The 18,921-nt window shown below is 35.7% G+C and overlaps 1 protein-coding gene across 6 annotated transcripts in view; it reads left to right on the top strand.

Moving 5' to 3' along the window:
• Positions 1-7,530, top strand: part of UBR3 (ubiquitin protein ligase E3 component n-recognin 3) — a 188,009-nt gene extending 180,479 nt beyond the window's left edge. For 5 of the 6 annotated variants that reach the window (XM_039855607.1, XM_039855609.1, XM_039855610.1 and 2 more), the window contains exons 36-39: positions 860-1,039; positions 3,962-4,171; positions 4,704-4,843; positions 5,136-7,526. In XM_039855607.1, coding sequence (XP_039711541.1) covers positions 860-1,039; positions 3,962-4,171; positions 4,704-4,843; positions 5,136-5,253 — 648 coding nt within the window. In that variant the 3' untranslated portion in view covers positions 5,254-7,526. Of the gene's footprint in view, positions 1-859; positions 1,040-3,961; positions 4,172-4,703; positions 4,844-5,135 lie in introns of all 6 variants that reach the window. The other variant, XM_039855612.1, reaches the window with a different exon arrangement.
• Positions 7,531-18,921: the final 11,391 nt, after the last annotated feature.

The following is an 18,921-nucleotide window of genomic DNA, read 5'->3' on the forward strand; positions in this document are numbered from 1 at the left end:
GATATAAGGTGTTTACAAGGTGTGGAAAGATTAATTTTATCTCAGTAGAGCTGGGCAGTCTAAGGTCTCATTAAGTGGGCTCAGAGGAGGCTTTCCTGGGAAAATGGAATTTGAACGATGATAAGAATTGCTCCAGTGGATAGAGAAAAGTAGACATACTAGCATCCTAAATGGTTTTTCAGTTGAATAAAGAGGGATTAGGAAGTACATTTGGTGTTTATAAGACTAACATACCTTAAAAATCAACTTTCAGTACGTGAGTCCTTTTGGGTAACTGATTTCTCTGGTTCTCTTATTACTGAGTAGAGCTTCCGATTGCTTGGCACTTAGATCTCTGAAGTTTGTTTGTTTGTTTGTTTGTTTGTTTTTAAACTCCACTTCCTTTTAAAACTGACTTTGTTTCACACTCATCCAGGATCGAGGCAAATTATTTATTTAGTACTGCCTCTGGTGAAGTCCATCCTTTTCTGTTTTTCTTCTTCATCTGCAATGACAGCCTACCTCTTTTTAACCAAAAGTCATTTTCCCTTTGCCCCAAATTAACATTTGCTTTCATAGAGTTACTAGGTTCTATAGACTGTGTTCATCAGATATGTAGCAACACTATTTAAAAAATAAATGTATAAAAGAAGCAGATGCTGTGGCACTAAGGTGTTAAATTCTAAGGGGATATTTGGATATAGCAGCTAGAAGACTTTGTCTCTCGTCTTTGCTCCTCCTACTCCTTTTACTTTTCTTTAGTTGACTGTTAGTTTTTCTTACTATCCAAAAGTAATTGATGAGGATGACATTTAAAATATCTATAATGAGAATATTCTTGATGCAATGTCTTAAGAATTTTCTATTTCATGTCTAAAAGGAAGAAGAAGAATTTTCAGTTCTTTCCAGCTGCCTGGGACTTCTGCCAACATTTTACCAAACAGAACATCCATTTATCAGTGCCTCCTGTCTGGATTGGTCAGTTCCAGCATTTGATATTATATCTCAATGGTGTTTTGAGATAAATTCATTTACTGAAAGACATGCAGAACAAGGAAAGGTATGTAAAAAGAATAACACTAATTTGCCAAAATGATGATGTGCTAATAGGTAAGAGAATAATGAAGAATTTGAAATGCCAGGTCATTTGTTCTTGGCAGCATTTATTTAATTATATTGAAAAAAAAAATGGTTTACTTATATAATATTTATGAGTGTGTAAATAGAAATATTTCTAAATTTTATCTGAATGGATAAAACTAAGCTCTTAGTATGCCACTTTTAGTTTTTTTAGGCTGTCAGGTTTTTATTGAATACCTTAAACATTAGCATCAGACTTGGAAGATACAAAGGAATTTTAAGGTAGATAAGGAGTCTGTAAGCTTAACTAGAAAGAGAACTGTCACATAAAAATCAAAGATTTGGAATAGCAGACCTAAAGGTCATGTTTTTAAAATTTGCTGGGCCAGTGCTGCCAGCTCAGCTGGCAAAAGGTTTTGTATTGGAGACAAGTGAAATGGAAAGGCAGAGTGGGGACAGTGGTGAGTGGCTCTGAATGCCATGGTTTGGTGCTCAGACTTTCTTCTACAGCTAGAACTACAATTTTTGTAAATAATATGATGAAAGTAGTATTTTATAGAGGTAATCTGGTGGCTTTTTAGTAGGTAAATTGAAGTAAGGAGAGAGGGAAACCAGAGATGATTATTTAGGTGGTAAAGAAAATCTGGACTATTCTAATAGTAGAAATCAGAATGCAACCAATGCAAGGGACATTTGAAAAAAATATGTAAGACTTGGTCACCAGATATGCATGACTTTAAGATCTTGCACTTAAATCATGAGAAGAATAGTAGCTAGTATAGAGAGTTCTGATAGGAACCTGCTCCTGCTTAAACACCATTGATAAGGACTCCTTGCATGGCATTCTAGGATTTTCACCATCTCACTTAACTTTTTACTTCATTTTGTACTACTCCCCTGCCCACTGCCTTGTTCAAACCACATAAGAGTATTTCTTTCTAAGTGTGCTATATATTTTCGAACATCTATGCTATTGCTTATTACTGTTACTTTTATCTTACCCTTCTCCTGTTGTATTAATCACCAATCTAGGCTTTGCTAAGATAAATGTTACCTCTTCTATAAATCTTTGTCTGATAGTCCATCTTATTCTACAGTCCTGATCCCTTCCCTCTGTTGTGCTGTATGAGAATAGTTTCGCCACTTTCTCTTAAGTCGCCATATTTATCACTTTGTTTATTGTGTCAACTGTGACTCCACAAAGCAAAAATTATTTCTTATTTATTCTTGAATCCCTAGTTCCTGTAAAGTGCCTGATGTAGACTAGTCACCTAATAAATATTGGTGGAACACTTAGGTGGATTGGTAGAAATAGAATTGATGAGAGGGGAGCCAAGTTTCAGGGGAAATGAGAATTTTAATTTTAACATCAAAAGGACAATAACAAATTAGTATTTCAGATGACTGAGTCAGGCGAGACTTAATTTTTAAAAATTTGAAGTGAATAATAAGGTAAGGTAAACATAAATAATAAATGTCTCTACTTTTGTTCAGTTCTATATTTTTGTTGAAGTTTTTAAAGAGATAATATCTCATTTTATACCTTTTTTTTAAAGGAAAGGGAAATTCAAGAAGTTAATTGAACCTTGGATATTACGTATAAAAATCCTTTTTTCCTGTCTAGTAGTTTATTCACAGATTATAACTAGAATCTGAAGTTATATTTTGATGTTTGAAAACCTTCGAGGAATGATTTGGAGTAAGAAATGGACATAATTATAGAACCAGGACAGGAGAAAAAAAGATGAGCATACTTAAATTGTTTTGTCTTTATATGAGCCATTGGTTAAGCAATGGATAAAAATTAACTTATTTTATAGTGTAAGAGCAAGCCTATATTTTAGATGAATGATTATTGGTGTGGAAATTGATGGAAAATAGGTGTTTTTTCTATAGGTGTTTTCTTCCAGCTGGTGCCAAATAAAATTCATCAGCAAAGTAGCTTATCATTTAAAAGACCAGTATTTTTTTCAGATGATTGAGTACATGTTAAGATCAGTTAATTTCATAGACATCCACCTATTGCCTCATAGCTTTCTTTTTGAAGAAAACTCTATGGTTGGAGGCTATGTAATGTGGGCTACTGGAGAATTTACAGCCTAATCTAGATAAGTATCAAGTTCAGTGAGGACAAATTTCTGTTCCTTCCACTGATGGAAGAATTCCAATATAGTCAGCTCATTAAAGAATATGCAATGTTTTGAGCCAGGGTTGGGCACTGACTCAAAAATACATATTGTAAGCCGACATTGTCCTTATTCCTGCTTCCATGGCCACTTTATCCATTAACTTATTGATAAACACCAAGTTAGCTACTTAATTACTGCATTGATTTAGATGAGTTATAGCTTTAGATAATGTGAAATGATCAACATATGAGTTGCCTGCCATCATATAGCATTTTAAGATAATATTCATACTACATTTTATTTATGTGTAAATGGAGTATTTACATCTAGAAAAAAATTAGTGCTATTATCAACATTTTTATATACCTGAAAATAATAATTAAAGTGTACCCTGCAGGGAAATTGAACTAATTTGGTATTTTTTTCCCATGCTTAAGCAGAATATTTATGAAGAGTTGTAGCCCCAGCACTTATGGATATGAAAGGTCTTAGTTTGAGGAAGGAGACTGTGGATTATAAAGTATTGAAATAGAAATAAGAGTTAAAACTGTGACCTTTCTTAAAGAAAAAGCTAATGAATCGTTTGTTTATCTGAGAAAGGTAAAAACTTGGTTTTTAAAACTGAACTGTTTAAAATTTTGCATTAAGCAAATAAGTCACGTTTTTACAGACAGTTTTCTCATTCTTTAAAGAAAATCCTTTTAAAGAATAAGTATTTTGCCTTACTGACTTAAATACATAGGACTAATGAATATTTTTGGATAACGTTTTAGGCCTTGCTTATCCAAGAGTCAAGATGGAAATTACCACACCTACTGCAGTTGCCTGAGAATTATAACACCATTTTCCAGTACTATCACAGAAAAACCTGTAGTGTCTGCACCAAGGTTCCTAAAGATCCTGCCGTTTGCCTTGTTTGTGGTACTTTTGTATGCCTGAAAGGACTTTGCTGCAAGCAACAAAGTTACTGTGAATGTGTATTGGTAAGCAGTTGTAAATAATATAAAATTTATGAAACTCACATGGAAATGTGGTATTTATAGGGTCAGGCCTGCTCTTCAAGTTTAACTACTCTTTGAATAAAATGAACAATACATATAAAGGTTTTGTTTTTTTTTCGTTCTAGTTTTTTTGTTTGTTTTTCTTTTTAATCCAGTGGAAGGGTTAAAAAAAACACCTGAGGCTTTAAATAAAACCTTTCTTAAGTCTAATTTACTTCCTCTCCTTACTCCTACTGCCCTTTAATGATACATACTTTTTTAAATGCCGGTGCTATGAAACAACAGTTGTATATGCTATTAGGTTGGCTTTTAAATACAGCTTTAGTTAATCTTTACCCAGATTCCTCTTAATGTATTATTAATAAAGTGTTAGAAATGAGATTGTAAATTTAACTTAGATGAAATCTTATTAAAATTTGAAAAAATATTTGTTTTACATAGAAGAAATTTACATAAGGGATCTTATAAAGTCCATGTGATTATGAAGTTAATTGATATATTTTTAATGTTTTAGCATTCTCAGAACTGTGGAGCCGGAACAGGGATTTTTCTTTTGATCAATGCATCAGTGATTATCATCATTCGAGGCCACCGCTTCTGCCTCTGGGGTTCTGTGTATTTGGATGCCCATGGAGAGGAAGACCGGGATCTTAGGTTAGATGTGCATACACTTATCTGGGTGTTTTATGAAGTTTGGTCAGTGAGAACAATGTGCCATTTCTGGCATTGAAATGATAATACTTGTTAATTTTTATATTAAGAAATCCTGAGTCATTAGAGCTGTTTCTAGTTTTTGAGATATTTTCCTCATCAACATGCTAAGGGAACATGAAATAATCCAAATTACTATGTGAAATTTTTGCCATGAGGAATTTATTTTTTAAAAATGTGAAATCTTCATTATATTTTATTACTTTTAATACTTTTTCCCTCTTTTTATTTCTAGGCGAGGCAAGCCTCTCTACATCTGTAAGGAAAGATACAAAGTTCTTGAACAACAGTGGATTTCTCATACTTTTGATCACATCAATAAAAGATGGGGTCCACATTACAATGGGCTGTGACTCACCACCTCAGCATTGCATTATATCGTCATTTTCATTAAGAATTTATCAACAATAAGCTTTAACTTAATTTGGGAGATTAACGCTTTTGCTGAAGGAAGAAAAGAAAACATATGTTATAAAGTCTTTCCAAAATTAGGTGCTTGGTAATCACATTAATGGTATAAAATTTTTTTAAAAAGTATCTGGAGATCATAACAAGTAAAAAGTTAAATCATTCTTTCGTTATTTCCTTTTTTAAAAAATCTCCAATTAATAAGCACAACTTGACAAAATTATTTAAAACGGATTCTCCCAGCAATCCATATCAGTTGTTCATTGATAGAGTGGGTGTGATTTATTTAAAGTTTTACTGCTTCTTTATATCTGTGTGTTTTAATTTGCATCTGCTAAACATAATGCACCTTTTCCCTCCTCCATTCTTGTGTTGATTTGAGATATTTGCTGTATGTAATTAGAAAAAAATGTAAAACATGATTTATGTGAAATATTGTATAGTAAAAGTTGGTCTAATAGTAGAACTTTAAAATTTTTTCTTATTGTGAGGAATCTGTTAAAAGTTTAAGGCTTTGCTGAAAACTTAATTCATTCTCAGGAATTTCATAAATATTCTCCCCAGGTAAATAATTGAAATAGTTGTAAAATAAGTAGATAGCTGCTGTTAATATGATACAGTACATTTTGGGAGACGTGTGTGGTTGGGGGAGTCCTTAAAAATCAGAATTTCCATTTCAGTTGGATGAATTAATAGAAGTAGTAACAAATAGATTTTACTATAAAATCAAAAGTTTTAAGAGCAAACACGTGGCATATTTTGATTCTGCGCATGTCTACCTTTTATTACCAACCAAGTTTTTGTTTAAATGACTGGACTGAAAATGCTCAGACTTCCCCACAAATGAAGCATAGTTTTGGAACTTTCCTATCAGCTCAAAAGGTTCATCCATAATGTATTTGTGCAATGTAATCACTGCAATTTCTGCTTGGTTTCCTAAAGCGGAGGGCGGGGGATGGCTCAGTGGTGATGACCCTCATGAATGAGCCATGCATCTGCATTCTTCTTAGAAGCTGCTGTGAAAAGCAATTCGTGTTTGTAGGGTTTTTAAATCAGGAAGAATGGGAATGATTGAGCTAAAACCCACTCAGTAGGGAAAGATTACAGAAAAGCATGTTATATATTGCTACCAAGATTTTTCTTCCAAATAATTTGATGATTATTTCATACATAGTGCTATCAAGCAATTCCTGGTATTTTGGACTTACGTGGCTTGTTATATGTAAAATTACATTTTTACATGTAAAAATAAACAAAAAACATCTAATGATAAAATATGAAAATAAAATATCTACAATCTAAAAATTATTGAAAGACGTGACATTGCAGAATATGCAAATGGACATTAAATGATGGCCTTGAATTAAAATAGAGCAGAACAAACAGTACATATTCAAATGTGTTCAAAAAGTCAAAAAATTATCTATAGCTCTACAGCAAAATACGTGGAAATAGCTTGCTATTTTTATATACATTTCCAAAACATTAAGATAACTTTCTGAAAGACTAGAATGATTCTGTTTAACTAAATAGCTGTCCTTTCCAACACATTGCTACTTTTTAAAATAATGTATCATAAGTTCAGCCTATCATATCTTTTGCATCAGTCATTATAAATACCAGACCATTTGTAAGTGTGGTTGAAGAGCAAAATGCTAATTTACATCTCTAGTAAATACTGTTTCAGGATTCACGAACTTGAATAATTCTACAGTTTGAAACTCTGATGCTATATATACATGGTATAATGTATTCAGACTTTGATTACTACATATTTAAAATGGAATGTTTTATGGTTGTGCATATGGATGTGAAGTGAAAATATTAGCCTTAACATTAAAATTTGGGTTTGATAGTGTTTATTTTGATATTGGTGAATTAGTCACCAGTAAATTTTAAAAAAGCACTTGGTTGAAAATTGTACTTGAATACATACATGCATGCTGCTAAACTAGAACTTTAATTTCTCCCCCCCTAACTTTTATAAGTCCCATTTATAAACCCACTTTTAAAAATAACAGGTCCAAGTTAGAGTGATGTGTGTATATTATTCAAAAAAATGTACTGGTGTGATATCTTGTATGAATGATCATTTAAATACAGTACATTACTGTAGAAGCTAAATCAATCTTTATAATTAAGCAGAAATTATAAAACTAGGAATAATCAACATTGTAAGATATGTTAATAAAAACCTACTGTCATTTGGTTTGTGAAAGGTCCTTAAAATGTTTAATGCTTACATTTTTTTTTTCCAAAGATATTGACAATACTATGTATAAGTGAGCATAGCTGAAAAGATGAAAGCATAACATGACTAATAGTTGCTTTAAGGTGGAGTTAAGTGTAAAAGGTTTGCTTTTCCTCTTTTTATTTTCAGAGCTAGATCCTATTTCTTCTATCCTTGTCTCATAATTAATGCAAAGCTTTTGCTCAGATGTGTTTTTGGAAGGTGGGGAGAGGGAAACAGGTGTGTAAATCCATGGAACACTGTTATGGTCCTTGCTGCTTTCTGAAAATTCCCAGCTAGACATCAGACATCTAGTGTGCTTTATGATAATTTACGTTTATTTTCAATGGCCCATGGTCTTGTTTGAGTTGAAAGACCTCACCCCTACCCATCTATCCTGTAGCTCACCAGCCAGTTATCAGTTAGGGATCTATAAACCATCTTTCTGCTTTATGTATTTTGATATTTATTGATTTCTGTGACTTAGAAAAGATGCTGTCTAAAAGCACTGAAGTCTTGGAAGTGACAGACGTATGAGAAGAGATGTAGCCCAAAAGTCTCTGTACCATTTCCAAGATCATAATTGCTAACTCACAAGTTCCTGTTGTTGGCTTGTATTTGACGTCATGCGAACAACAACAAAAGCCAAAACAATGCAACATGGTTGTAACCACTGGAATCAAGTCACCAAGACAAAATACATTTACTGGTGGTTATGCCTGACACTTAATAGTAGGAGAGCAGAAGAATTGTTACTGTCTCAGTCATATTCACAGCACATAGTTCTTTCCTTTAACTTTATGATCTGGCTGGATGATATCAAGCTCTGCTTAGTTTATCAGGGATGGGCTGGAGTGGACAGAAGGATAGCAACATGATCACTTCTCTATTTATGATACTCCAAACTCCCTTGACAATGAAGCATATCAAGTATAGAAGAGCTATACCATTCTTAGGGTACAGTAATCAACTAGCCAGTGGAGCAAATGTAACTAGCTGCTATAGCACGTTGAAAAGGCATAATGAATGAGACCTTAAGTACAGCTGCCTTTATGTGAGTTAAATTAACGTAATGTGGCAATGCCCAATTTGTTGTGGCAGATCCCAAGAACAGGCCAAAAGAAGGAAGTTCAAGAGCACAGATAAATGCTTCAGCTTGAGGGGAGGGAAAAGGGAAAAGAGAAAGGAAAGTTTTGAGCAAAGAAAGTTTGTATCTGATTTCCTCTTATCTTGGTGACAAAGAAGCAGGATCATCTGTTGAGAGTAAGCAGGCCTACTATATTCTGGGGGCTTGCGGTAAGACATAAAAGTTTAGATGTACGCTAGGACAGAACAGGCTAGAAATAAGGAGAAGCACCACAGAAATCATAGAGAGCCCAAGAGAATTAGAAGCCATACATTTTAATAAAGCCAATTCGAAAGATTCTCTGACTTTATGAAGCCCCTGAGATCTTGAACCTGAAAGATAGAAACCTGAAATTCATGATTTGGGGATTTGGGAGGTGGGTACAATGTAAGGCAGTAAGAGATTTAGCAGTGCTGTTTGAAATGAGTGTGGGGTCCATGCTAGGTGAATTGAGGAGTATAGGATTGGAAGTCACGGTAAGATTTAATGATCAGATTTAATGTGAACTTTCAAAATTTTCTTTCAAAATTATGAAAAATTGCTTTAGTGTTGAAGCATTAAAATTCATTTATTCAGTAAATGTTTATTGGGCTCCTGTGCACCAGGCACTGTGTTAAATTTTGGAAATACAATGGAAAAGAAGCCCCTTTTCTCACAGCTTTTTGTGTGATTAAAACTACAAATGGTGTATGTGTGTTTGGGGGGTGTTGGGAAGAATATAGGATACTATAGCGAGGATCTCTAAACCAGACTTGGGGAGTATAAGGAAGCTTTTAAGGAGTAGAGATGTCTAAAATGATCCCCAAATACTGTGTAGGATATACCTTGGTGAAAAGAGTATGGGGAATAATGTTTCTGGTGAAGTGAATGCCATTTGCAAGATTCAGAGTTGAAGTGAATGTCATTTGCAAGATTCAGAGTTGAGAGAGAACTTCTAAAGATCTGAGGGAATCATTCTGACTCTAACATAGGTGCTTTTGAGAGATAAGTAAAATATCAATTACAGAGGGTTTTGCAAGCCGCCTAAGAGTTTTAGACTGTTTAGAGAGGAGTGGGAAGCTATCAGACTTGCATCTTAGACAAGTCTATCCAACTGCACTGTGGAGAAAAATCCAGATTGAGAACATCTGCTAGGTATCTGCTGAAAGAATCCAGACACGACATAATAGTTGGCTCAACTAGCGGAGTTGTAGAGACAGAAAGTAGTGGGCACTACTAGAAGAGAGTTGACAATTCAGTAGGGTAAGGGAGAGCAAGGAATATTTGTTACGTGCTTACTATGTGCAAGAAATTAAGCTGAATGCTGGGGATACCACATTGAACAAGACAGGGTTAGTGTCTTCTACAGTCTAGAGGAAAACAATACTAAGTATGTAATTACAAGTAAATGGAAGCTATCAGCAAGTTAGGCAGAGGGCAATGGGAACCAATAGACTCATTTAGTTTGGGGAGTTCACAGAAGGCTACATGGTAGAAGTGATGTTTAAGGTGAGACCTGAAGAAATGGTAGAAGTGAGCTAGGTGAAGGAGAGAATAAGGGAAGGCATTCTTAAGGGTATATAACTCATAGGCCCTAAGCGTGGGCAGGGTACACTGGATCTTGAAAGCATTTTGCTAAGTGAAATAGGTCAGAGGGGAAAGGACAAAAACCATATGATTTCACTCATGTGGAATATAAAACAAAAAGTAAACTACCAATAAACAAAAACAAAACTCATAGAATAGTGGTTACCAGAGAGGAAAGGATGGAGGGAGGACAAAGTGGGTAAAGGGGGTCAAATATATGGCGATGGAAGAAAACTAGACTTCAGGTAGGGAGCATGCAGTAGAGTACATAGATGTTGACTTGTAATATTGTACACTTGAAAATTATGTTATTAACCAATGTTACTCCAATAAAATTTAAAAAACTAAAATGTTTGAAACAATACGGTTGAAGCATCGAAAGCATGGAGTGGGATGTGTGACAGGATGTGATGCAGAAAGATAGCACAGATCAGATCATGGTCTCTTGAGCTATGCTATGGATTTTGATCTTTATCCCAAGGGCAACAGAAAGTCATTGTAAGAGGTTAAGTTGGGCAGTGAATGATCACATTGCAATATTAAAGTGATCATTATAACCTTAGTTTAGAGCAAGGGTCAGCAAACATTTTCTATAAAGGGCCAGATAGTTTCTGTGACAACTACTCAACTCTGCCATTGTAATGCAAAAGCATCTATAGACATATAACATCTAGTAATGGCAAATTAAGTGATTCAGACTGTTATCTATTCCTGTGTAACAAATCACCCTAAAATGAATATAACAAAATAGTACATATTACACTGCAGTTTCTGTGGACCAGGAATCCAGGAGTAACCTAGCTGAGTGATTCTGGCTCAGTCTCTTACGAGGCTTCAATGAGGATGTCAGCCAGGGCAGCGATCATCTGAGGCTTGACCAGGGCTGGAGGGTCTGCTTCCAACCTCACTCATGTGGCTATTGGCTAGAAACTTCAGTTTCTTGTCATGTGGCCCTCTCCACAGGTGTAGCAGCTGATTTTCCCCAGAGCCAAGTGATCCAAGAGAGGGAGAAGGAGAGACACAAAAACACACAAAAACAGGCCCAAGATGAAAGCCCTTGTTTTTTTTATAACTTAATCTTAGAAGTGGCATCTGATCACTCTGCCACACATACCAACCCTGGAACAATGTGGCTGGGGTTTATACAAGAGTATAAGGACCAGGCGGTGGAGATCATGGCGGGGGGTGGGAAGGGCATCTTATTGAAGAAAAAAATTGAAATGAGCAGGCAAAAGTTGAATAGTATTTCCATCATCTCAAAGAATGCCCCCCAAGATATTTATTAACTACAAAGGGAAAGATAGTAACTTTACAGTAGAGAAACCTGGTAGACACCACTTTAACCGAGTGATAAAAGTAAATATCACCAATAATGAAGCATATTCACGCCATATTAAGCATAATCCTTAATATGGTTAACTGAGAAATATACATTTCTCTAATAAAACTGCAAAGAATACATAACTTCATGCTAATTATGTGAAAACATCAGACAAAACCACTTGCAGGACATTCTGCAAAAGAACTTAACAGGACTCTTCAAAAAAGTGTTGAGGTAAAAAATGAGGAAAACCTGAAGAATTGCTACACACAGGAGTCTAAGGAGAAATAACTAGATGCAATGTGGAATCTTGGACAGTAGTGAGAAAACTGGTGAAATTCAGATAAGGTCTGGAATTTACTTAATAGTAAATGTTAATTTCTGATTTTGATAATTTTGCTATGGTTATATGAGTTAACAGGAGCAGCACAGTAAGGAATACATAGGAACTCTGCACTATTCATGCAGCCCTCCTGTAAATCTAAAATTTCAAAATGAAAAGTTTTTTAAAAAGCATAGTTTAAGAAAACTTTCCTCAAAAGAAAACTAGTTCATATTGAAAACCCTCAGAGTAGCAGAAAAATTGACTCTTTAACAATAGACTTCAAGACATATCCTAGAAACAAGATTAGAATATAGAGATAAAAGCTCTCAGGACCTACAGACGAAAGAAGATACAATAATTGAAAAGGGCAAGAGAATTAGATTGGTACCAGACTTCACAACATGCAAAGTAAGGCAAAATGCAAAGCGGAATTTTCAAAAACCTCAAGGGAAGAAAGTGTAACCCAATGATTTTAAGGTCAAGCTAGCCTTTCAAGAATCAAGACCATAGAACAAACACTTTTAAGCATGCAAATGAACCTTTCTTGAGAAAATCTGTAAGTCTGACTTCATCCAACCACAAATCGACTGGGGAAACCATCAAAAAAGCTGATGGAATGGAGGTAGTAATTGTATTCCAGCTCTAGAAAAAACTCTAGTCTTGATCACGTACTGTAAAACTTTCCAGTGCCTCGCTGAAAGAAAGACCCTCTCTGGAGGATGATCATTCAAATTCTAAAATTATTTCTGAAAATGTTAAACTGAAGGAATATGTTGAAAATACACGTAAATCAGAATCAATAGAAAAAATAATAAAAACAACTAATAATAAAAACAAATAAAAAATATAAACAAGGGACTCTAGATATTAAAACTATGCCTTTTTTTAAAATTTGAAAAACTAACTGAAATTAAGAACTCAATGGATCTGTTTAATATCAGATGAGATACAGCTAAAGAAAGACTTGATAAACTGCATTATAAGTCAGAGAGACTAAAAGGTGGAAAATGAGTAAGAAAGGTAGAAGACATAGAGGACATTGTGAGAATGTGAAACACTTGTAATTGCAGTTCCAAGAAGAGAGGGGAGAGAGAATGTGGCAGAGACAATATTGAAAGAAGTAATAGCTGAGAATTTTCTATAAGTGGTGAAAGACATTGAGCCATAAAGTAGTTCAATAGATTCCAAGTGGGATAAATAGAAAGGAATCCATATCTAGACACATCGTAATGAAAAAAAAATCTTAAAAGGTTCTCAATGGAAAAACAATGAATTATCTTCAAAAGACTTCTGATTTCTCAGTAGTAACATCTGAAACAAGAAGAGAGTAGAAAAATATCAAGTGTCGAAAACAACTCTCAGTCAAGGTTTCTCTACACCAGGAGTCCCCAACCCCAGGGCCGCACAGCAGGAGGTGAGTGGCGAGTAAGCTAGTGAAGCTTCCTCTGTATTTGCAGCTGCGAGTAAGCTAGTGAAGCTTCCTCTGTATTTGCAGCTGCTATCCAGCCTCAGCTCCACCTCAGATCATCAGGCATTAGATTTTCATAGGATCACTGGTCCCTGGTGCCAAAAAGGTTGGGGACTGCTGACCTAGATTATCTTTACTGATAGAGAAATTACTATGAGGATTGGGATAATTTGTAACAACAACAATAACAACAACAACAAACAGTAAAATATGTGTCAGTTGTTTAGGAGTTGATGGTAGGCAGCAAGAAAGCTGATAAAGGATGAAAGGGAGATTAATGTTATCCAGGGGCAAAGTATTTGTTAAGCTGTTGTCTGCAATAGTTTTTAAGACAGGTAACACACCTAATGAATTTGTAGCTATAGGGGAAAGGATTGGAAAACAGAATGTGTTGCCTGCTGTTAGCTACAATACACAAGATATTACAAAAGAGAGAGAAGCTCAGAAAAGAACTGACCATTTTGTACCAAGAATAGAAAACACAGTCCAGAAATTTGGGGAATTGAAGAGTCGGGAAACACAACTACTCTCAACCACAACCACTGAAAGATAAAACTGAAAAAGTTTTGATTAATGAAGAGTAAACTCAGACTTGTAGCAAAGATTAAATGAGATTATGGTTTTGACACCATTGTTAAAAGCTCTGGAAAGCCTTTGTGAAAGTACTTGTCTCAGAATAAACTAAGGGTACAACATCCAGTACATCTTTTCAGTTGGACAGAATGATTTAGGGAAAAGAGACTAAAGATGTGGCTCTCACACTTTTAAGCTCAATTTACCTGCAAAGAAGTGGGAAGAGAGTCATGGAAACTAGAAAGCAATGAATAGAGCAAATACGAGAAGAACGTCTAGAAAATTGTTGATACAGCTTTTGGAACATGAACTGACCAGATGCCAATAGATAAAAGGCCTACTATGTTTTTTAAGAGTTGTATTGTTAAAGAAACCATGAATCTGGATATTAAGTCTATGACTCTTTAGGACTTAAAATGACTGTACTGCCAACCATACATGGGAAAAAAGTAAGTTGTTAGAGAGCAGTGCATCTCCCAAGGAGGCATATCCTCCAATGCCCACTTGGGATGTGTAATGGAAAGGGAGCATACTCCCCCAGCATAGAAACAAAGGCCACAGAGAACCGTGGACAAGGGGGCTCACCCGAAGGAGCAGATCTGGACCAAAATCAAGAAATATCACACACCCAGAAGGCAGAGGGTCTTCAAAATATCTTTCCAGCCGGATTTCAAAATTGCTATAGATCAGTAGCTGCTGTATTTTTAAAAATTTTCCATGTTCTAAATGGAAATGTTTATTGTGTTTATTGCATCCCCTTTTCCTTATTACATTTTCACATTTTATGTTTTTCTATGTAATTAGGAATTTTCACTAAAATTGACGTTTTTCCTCTGGATGGGTTTTTAATAAATATGAATTCTTAAATGTATACAAGATCACTTATGTGTCTGTTTTTGAAGTGTTCTAAGGAAAAATAATCATTCAAGTGAAATCTCCAGAAATTATAAATTAGATGTAAAGGAGCAAATGTCTAAGTTAAGTAAAATATTTTATCTAAATGGATTATGACAGTTGTAGATAAAATATATATGCAAGTAATAAAAGTCAATGAGAAAATTTAAAATAAAATAAAATGTTTTTGGCTTAAGATGTTTGAGAATTTCTATCTGGAGTCAAATATTTTATTTCAATATTATTTCATTGTTTATATTGGCCCATATACGCTAATTTGTTTCCTTTAAAAAATAGATTATATTTCTTTTGCCATCCATTTGCCAGTAAATCTTCTAAGTTATCCCAATTAGTTATGCCATATGGATGCTTTTAAAGTATTATAATTATGTAATTTGCCTTCAGGCTTCTCTTTTCTTTTATGACATTTGGCTTTTTTTTTTTAAGCTTATATTTTCTCAGTGACCTTTACATTTCTTTGGATCAATGCTCTTCACTTCCATTTTTCCAAAGGAGATATCCATGATGAATGATTACGTAGAAATGATTCCATTACCTTGGAAACCCAGATCTATCAGATTGGTTGCTTGCATGCAATGGACATTATATAGTCAAGCAATTTCTCCTAAGTGTTCTTGATTATTGAAAGTAACAGTTGCTTAAAGGAAATTACTTTCTCTGTAATTTTCCACTATTAATTACTTATAAAGCGAAAATCTATCCTTTTCCTCTATAATATTACCGTATAGTAGCTCTAATAATAAAATTCACACATAGTTTTATTTCTCTATAAGATGATATAAACAGTAAGGCTCTTTTAAATCTATTGGGGAAATTATACTCTTGGTTCTTATGTGGCTTTTCTCCTAGGTTGTGCTTCATGTTACTGATTAGTTTTATAGAGGAAAATAAGACAAACTCTAGATTACATGGTAGCTAGCAGGTGGGTCTCCTATTAAACATATCATTAGGCATTTCCCATCATTTTTTAAATCTTAAATTACTTTCATTATCTTTTTAAATTTATATATATATTTTCAATTATAGTTGACATACAGTATTATATCAGTTTCAGGTGCACAACACAGTGATTAGACATGTGTATAACTTATGAAGTAATCACCCTGATAAATCCAGTACCCATCTGACACCACATGTTATTACAACACTATTGACTATATTCCCCATGCTATACTCTACATCTCCATGACCATTTTGTAACTAACAATTTGTACCTCTTAATCCTTTCCTCCAGTCACCCATCCCCCAACCCCCAATCTGACAACCATCAAAATACTCTCTTGTTTCTGTTGTTTGTTTGCTTATACTGTTCTCTAGATCCCACATATGACATTTGTCTTTTTCCGTCTGACTTATTCCACTCGGCACAATACCCTCTAGGTCCATTCATGTGGCAGATGGCAAGATTTTATTCTTTTTTAAGGCTGGGTAACATTCCCTTGTATATATGTACCACCTCTTCTTTATCCACTTATCCATTGATGAACATCCAGGTTGTCTCCATATATTGGCTATTGTAAATAATGCTGCAATGAACATATGGATGCACATGTCCTTTCGAAGTAGTGTTTTCAGTTTCTTTGGATAAATACCCAGAAGTGGGATTACTGGGTCCTTCTTTGTCTCTTGTTATAGCCTTTGTTTTAAAGTCGATTTTGTCTAGTATTAGAATTGCTATTCCAGTTTTTTTGTTTTTGTTTGTTTCCTTTTTCATGAAATTTTTTTTTCCATCCCTTTACTTTCAGTATGTGCGTGTCTTTTGATCTGAAGTGTCTCTTGTAGGCAGCATACGTAAGGGGCTTGTTTTTCTTATCCATTTAGCCACCTTATGTCTTTTGATTGGAGCTTTTAATCCATTTACATTTAAAGTAATTGTTGATATGTAGTTATTGCCATTTTATTATTCATATTTTTGATTTTTTTTCTTATTATTAAAGAAGTCCCTTTAAAACATTTTTTGTAATGCTGGTTTGGTGGTGATGAACTCCTTTAGTTTCTTCTTGTTTGGGAAGCTCTCTTATTTGTCCTTCAATTCTAAATGATAGCTTTGCTGAGTAGAGTAATCTTGGTTGTAGGTCCTTGCTTTTCAACATCTTGAATATTTCCTGTTAATCCTCTCTGGCCTACAAAGTTTCTGTTGAGAAATTACCTGACAGTCATAGGGGAGCCACCTTGTAGGAAGCTAACTGCTTTTCTCTTACTGCTTTTAAGATTATTTGTCTTTAACCTTTGGTGTTTTAATTATGATGTGTCTTGGTGTGGGCCTCCTTGGGTTCATCTTGTTTGGGACTCTGCACTTTCTGGGCTTGTATGTCTATGTCCTTTGCCACTTTAGGGTGGTTTTTCATCATTATTTCTCCAAATAGGTTTTCTATTCCTTGTTCTCTCTCTTCTTTTCTGGTATTCCTATGATGTGAATGTTGGTACACTTGATCTTGTCCCAGAGGCCCCTTAAAGTATCCTCATATTTTTGGATTCTTTTTTTCTTTTTGATATTCTGATTGGGTATTTTCAGCTACCTTATCTTCCAAACTGCTGATTTGATATTCTCTTTCATCTAATCTACTGTTGATTCCCTCTAATGCATTCTTTATTTCAGTTGTTGCATTCTTCATTTCTGATTCATTCTTTCTTATATTTTATATCTCCACTTTTATTTTTCCTGTCTCTTTGTCGAAGTTCTGAGATCACTGAGCATCCTTATAACCAGCGTTTTGAACTCTGCATCTGGGAGATTGCATGTCTCCACTTTGTTTAGTTCTTTTTCTGGAGCTTTGTTTTGTTCTTTCATTTGGGACATGTTTTTTTGTCTCCCCATTTTGGCTGCCTCCCTGTTTTTGTTTCTATGTATTAAGTAGGACTGCTATGTTTCCTGGTCTTAGTAGAGTGCCCTTATGTAATAGGGGTTCTATAGGACCCAGTGGTGCAGTTTCCTCGGTCACCTGAGCCAGGTGCTCCAAGCGTGTGTCCCTTGTGTGGGTTGTGTGTGCCTCCCCTGTTGTGCTGTTTACACATCAGTGGGAGGAATTGATTCTTAGGCTGATCGATTGTGAGGACTGGTCATGACTATAGTGAAGGAGCTACTGTGCAGAGGCTGACCCTACCGAACAAGATTCACTTTAGCAGGGCTCTGGTGCCTACCAAGTCTGCCCTTTGCGTGTGTTGTTTGTGAAGGGGCCAGCTGATGCTCTGACTTGGTTCAAAGCAGCCATCAGACATCTCAGGCCTTCTGGGAAGGGCCACAGAGTGATCTGCAGATATCTTCCACCTGAGCTAAGCTTGGAGTTGCCTGGGAGATGCTAAGCTATGAACTAAGTCTGGCCGCCACTAATGCTGGGCTTGGGGCTGCTCAGCAAGAGGTACGGGGCATGCTGAGGCCAGATACTACTAGTTTGGGGTTTGTGAACCTTTAAGCATTTTAGGAAAGCCTGCATCATGAGCCAGGATGGGCAGTTTGTATGGAAAAGCCATTAGAAGTGGCGAGGGTGGGCCCACAAATTGGGTGGGTAGGGTCTCAACAAATCGTCAGGGCGGGGCAAACGGTGTTAGCACGTTTGATGGAGACTAAGATATGGTGGCTGCCTGAATCTGCACGCTGGGAAGGGGGAGGGCTCAACAAAGGAACAATGGCTTCTGCCAGCACTTCTATCTGGGAGGAAGCTGCCCCTTCCGCTGTCGCCCGTAAGTCAGACAACTCTGTTCCTCTCCGTATGTCCCTGGTGCCTTTTGAGCTGGTGTCCTAGAACTGGATCTCAGTACAAATAAGTTCATGTGTGGGCCCTTTAAGAGGAATGCCTGGGACTCCCTCAGCCCGCTGTTTCACTCAGCCGCAATCTCCATTGGTTTTCACAGCCAGAAATTATGGGGACTTCTCTTTCTGGTGCTGATGCTACAGGCTGGGGCCACTTGCTTCTCTGGGGAGGTCTCCAAAGCCAAGATATTCCTTTCCATTCCTGGATGTGCGGCCAGATTGTTTCGCCCTGCCTACCAATCTCGAGGAGGCTTCTTCTGTAAGTCCTTAGTTATAGGACTTCCGTTCAGCTAGACTTCAGGCAATTCTCATTGATAGTTGTTCTGTAGGTTAGTTGT

This window comes from Pteropus medius, unplaced genomic scaffold (assembly GCF_902729225.1).
Source record: "Pteropus medius unplaced genomic scaffold, Ma_sr-lr_union100, whole genome shotgun sequence".
In the NCBI taxonomy this organism is placed as follows: domain Eukaryota; kingdom Metazoa; phylum Chordata; class Mammalia; order Chiroptera; family Pteropodidae; genus Pteropus; species Pteropus medius.